Below are 4,593 nucleotides of genomic sequence, written 5' to 3' on the forward strand. Positions count from 1 at the left end.
GGTGGCCCACGCCTTTAATCCCAGCACTCGGGAGGCAGAGGCAGGCGGATCTCTGAGTTCAAGGCCAACCTGGTCTACAGAGTGAGTTTCAGCACGGACAGGGCTGCCACACAGAGAAACCCTGTCTCGAAACCCCCCCCCCCCAAAAAAAAGAAGCCAAAATACCAAAACAACAACAACAAAAACTGTCTTGCAATCATTTTTTCCTGTTGTGTTTTAAAATTTTTTCTTTTACACTAATTTTACTTAGGTGTGTGTGCGCGTGCGTACGCTACTGGACATTGTGTACAGGTCAGAGGACAACTTGCAGGAGCTAGTTCTTCTGTCATGTGGGTTCTGGGGATTGAACGCAAGTTAACTAGGCTTGGTAGCAAGGACCCTTATTCCACTGAGTCATCTCACTAGCTCATGGTTTTTTAAACTTTATAAAATATGAAGCTGAGTCTGTTCTCTGGAAATATTTTATTAATAGGCCTCTTTATCTAATAAATTACTAATTTGAAACTTAAAGCCGGCTACTGCCTTGCTGACCTATGCACTAGACCAGGGAGGTGAGCTTCTAAATCTAAACAAACCATGGACCAATTGCTCAGAAATCTCATTTGTTTTCTATTTGTCTGCAAGAAAAAGGATATTTTGATGGAAACTTTTGGATATTGTCAAAGCAAACCTCAGTAGGTAGTCTATATTGATGAAAATACAACTAAGAACGTGTTTTCTCCTTTCTTCCTTCTGTTCTTCTGAGACAGCATCTCACTAGTGGCCCAGGCTGGCTTTGGATTTATAATCCTCTTGCCTCAGCCTGCCAAGTGCTGAGATTAACAGATGTGTGTCATTGTACCTGGCTGTTTTCTTTCTTAATGTGACTAAAAACTGTTAAATCATACTAGGCTTCTACTGATTTTCACAGGAAGACAATGAAGAATCGTTATATGGAACTCTATGACCTTAATAAGGATCTGCTGAACGGATATAAGATTCGATGTAACAACCACACGGAACTGCTAGGAAACCTGAAGGCCGTGAACCAAGCAATCCAGAGAGCAGGCCGTCTTCGTGGTGAGTCTTTCCTGGCACTGGGATTTGTCTGTGATGTTTTGAAAGATGACAGTTATGGAAGATTGTGGCTCACAGTGGGTCCTAAAGCAGCCTGCCTTCAACACCGCAGAGCTGGCTGCACCTGGGTTTCTCTCACTCAGACCACAGGCTTTAGTTTCCTCCAGACAGATTAAGTCTTATGAAGCATGGTGGTGCATGCCTTTAATCCCAGTACTCAGAAGGTAGAAGCAGGTGGATTTCTTGTAAGTCTGAGGCCATCTGGTTTTAAAGTTGAGTTCCAGGGCAGCCAGAGCCAGCCTGTCTCAACAAAGAAAGTGAAGCACAAAAGAACTGAAGCCCAGAGCTCCTGTCCTAAGATCTGTGGTGGCTGCTGAAGCAGTGGCTCTCAGCATGTGGGTGGCGACCCATGACCCTTCCACAGGGGCTGCGTACCAGATATTTACATTACGACTCATAACAGTAGCAGAATTACAGCTGTGAAGTAGCAGGGAAACTTTATAGTTGAGGGTGACCTCAACACGAGGAACTGTATCAAAGGGTCACAGCATTAGGAAGGTTGAGAGCCACTGTCCTCAAGGAAGACTTTGTGTTTACTGACGGGAGCATGCACCTCGTCTTGCATCAGCATGAGAATACCTGTCCAGTGGGCTTCTTGGGCAAGGTGCCCGTGGAAACGGACTCTCACCTGGCCAGAATCTTAGTTCATGGGACAGTGTAGGGATTGCAAAGTTCGTGTAGCTTGCAGGGTCTTCTCTCTCTCATTATATTGGTGATTCTTTGGGCAGTTTTTTAGTTTTACTTGGAATAACTGTAGTTTTCCCTGGAAATTCTGTGCTTCTCAAATATTTTCTCCTAAGATTCAACAGGGGGCTAAGGCCTCTCAAATCTCTTATCTGGAATTATGAGCTACAACTCTTAATCCTGGCAGCTTTTCTGACTCAACAGAGACAGGTACATATGAGAAAACAGCACTTGGAGCATTAGCCATGTCTCACAGTTCTGGAAAGGAGAGTAGGGCATGCAGACACGGAATAGGGAAAAGGTCTCAGGAATACACATAGTATCAACTGTTGAGAGTAAGTTCCATGGACACCAAACACATAGAATCAATGATAGGACATAGTATGCTCCAACACACTAGGAGCAAAAGCTCCCAGAGAAAGAAATACAATATAAAATATGGGATGGAGAGACACATCTTTACCACACACAGGAGCTTATATTGGTGGAAGAAGCATGGTATAGTGAGATGGAAAAGGGAGCTTTATCAGAGTCCGCCTTTTATAGAGAGGTTGAGACGTGGGACCCTCTTGTAGAAAGGGAACTGTATAAAAGCATATCTTTAAGACATGAAAGAATTGTTTGGGTTTAAATATTGCTGTCTTTAAACCATTGTACCCATGTCTCTTACTTTTTAACTTTGTGACCAAAAGTAGCCGCCAGCTGACATCAGTGCTGGGAGAGCAGGGTGTGTCTGGCTCGATGTTTAGTTAGGCCTGCAAAAGTGCTGAATTCTATGTCAGAATAAGGTTATGCAGGGGGTGGGAAAGTGTGTTTGGGGAAGCATAAAGGCAATCAGTGGGGGCATTCATAATGATTATGGTATATTCCTTAAAATATGATGTATTTCTTAAGTCAAAAATAGGAGCCGATAATAAAGCTGTAACCTTGGCTAAAAAAACAAAACAAAACAAAAAACAAAGAAAAAAAACTGTTTAAGTGTAAATGAAGACAGCTTGATCTGATATTCAGGGCCACTTGAGTGCAATCCACCGGGGGGTTAGAATTTTTCCTTGCACTGATACCTCTTCCCTGCCTCAGGACCTGAACCGGAGCCCCAGCAGTTTATAATCAAGGAAGTAAATAGTCTTAAATTAGAAAAAAAAAGACTGAAAACTAACTAGGCAGTGTCCATTTTGGAAGTGTGGAGGACAGGCTAACCCACAGGAAGCAGTAACCCAGCCTGAGAGCTGCCATTCTGATCCGTGCTCCGGCCTGATCAGTGGTCTTCACTGGGAGTGTGAGAGCTGATTCAGCTATACACACCTGCTTAGATTCTGGCTTGAGATGCTCTCCAAGTTTGTTTTGTAATAAACTGTCTTTTCTAGGTTAACATGTTAGCAAAATTGTTTATGTAACTCTTTTTTCTACCCTGGTTTTATGTCTTCAAACTGGCCTTTCACTCCTCTTCTCTTCTTTTTGGTTGACACAGGGTCTCACTGTGCAGCTCAGGCTGTCCTGGAACTTGCTCTGTAGACGAGGCTGGCCTCAAACTCAGAGATCTGCCTGTCTCTGCCTCTCAAGTGCTAGGATTAAAGGTGTGGGCCACTATGCCTGGCTTGGCTTTTAATTTCCCTTTCGATATTTTTCTTACACAGTTGGAAAGCCGAAGAACCAGGTGATCAGTGCTTGTAGAGATGCGATTCGAAGCAACAACATCAACACACTCTTCAGAATCATGCGGGTGGGGACTGCTCCTTCATAGGAGAGCAAGACCAAGGAAGGAAGCTCCTGCAAACGGTTTATGTCTAGAAATCCAGGCTGATTTGCTCCCAGTCACACCCTGGTGAATCCAGGTTGCAAAGAATGAAAACCACTGTAACGTATACAACTAAACACAGGTGTCCGTGTGAAAGTCAGTCTCCTTTTATTTGACATCTATAATACTGTTGCTGATTTGTATGAAATAGTGTGGCTACCTTAAAATATCAGGGTGTCAGAGTTTAGCTTGTTCTTTTATATAAACTTTTATCTCCTTTCTCCTTGAAATTGTAATTGAATTTTAAAATTTGAAATGGAGTATTTACTTTTTCATAAAAAATAAGATACTGGTCCTTGTTGATTATAAATTACCACCATAACAGAAATGCACAAAACATCTTTATTTTGTGGGGAAAAAACCAAAAATACAGACTTTCAAATTTTTTAATCATTCAAAGATGTGTGTAAACAAATTTATATTAAGGAAAAACAAGTTTCAAGGTGGTCTATCGGTTGGGGTAGCATTAGCTGGACTACAGATCTCCAAGTGCATCACTGGTTGCTGTGTTCATTCTAAGGACCTGAAAGAGACTTGCTTAAGGACCACTCAGGTAACTGTTGTATGCAGTGGTGGCCTTAAGTCACTCTGTCAGAGCCCTGCCTGCAAGGCTGCTTCCCAGCAGGAGATGGGGCAGAGAGAGCAGAGAGGAACCATGCTTCCTAAAGCAGTGCAGGGCAGCCATATTGGCACACTCAAAGCAACAAGGGGTTGTCGCAGGATGAGATTTCAACTGACCTTTGTATTTTTCCACATTGTGTTAATTTCTCAATGAACATGCATATTTATATAATCTGAAAAGATAGGAAGCTGTTATCTTCGGGGAGACCCACCTTGAGGAAAAGGAATACAAGAACTGGAAGTTCACAGCTGGACATGGTGCTATATTCCTGTAATCTTAGCAGATGGGGAGCTAGGGTGTGCACAGAGACTCTTCTCAAAACACCAATAAATAAGAAAACAAAGTAAAAAGGAGTTAGAGGCTCACTACGAAG

General features: G+C 42.7%; 1 protein-coding gene across 1 annotated transcript in view; it reads left to right on the forward strand.

Moving 5' to 3' along the window:
• Positions 1 to 3,893, forward strand: part of Bbs2 (Bardet-Biedl syndrome 2) — a 30,741-nt gene extending 26,848 nt beyond the window's left edge. The window contains exons 16-17 of the mRNA XM_038312463.1: positions 911 to 1,059; positions 3,438 to 3,893. Coding sequence (XP_038168391.1) covers positions 911 to 1,059; positions 3,438 to 3,544 — 256 coding nt within the window. The 3' untranslated portion in view covers positions 3,545 to 3,893. The remainder of the gene's footprint in view (positions 1 to 910; positions 1,060 to 3,437) is intronic.
• Positions 3,894 to 4,593: the final 700 nt, after the last annotated feature.

This window comes from Arvicola amphibius, chromosome 15 (genome assembly GCF_903992535.2).
Source record: "Arvicola amphibius chromosome 15, mArvAmp1.2, whole genome shotgun sequence".
Taxonomy (NCBI): domain Eukaryota; kingdom Metazoa; phylum Chordata; class Mammalia; order Rodentia; family Cricetidae; genus Arvicola; species Arvicola amphibius.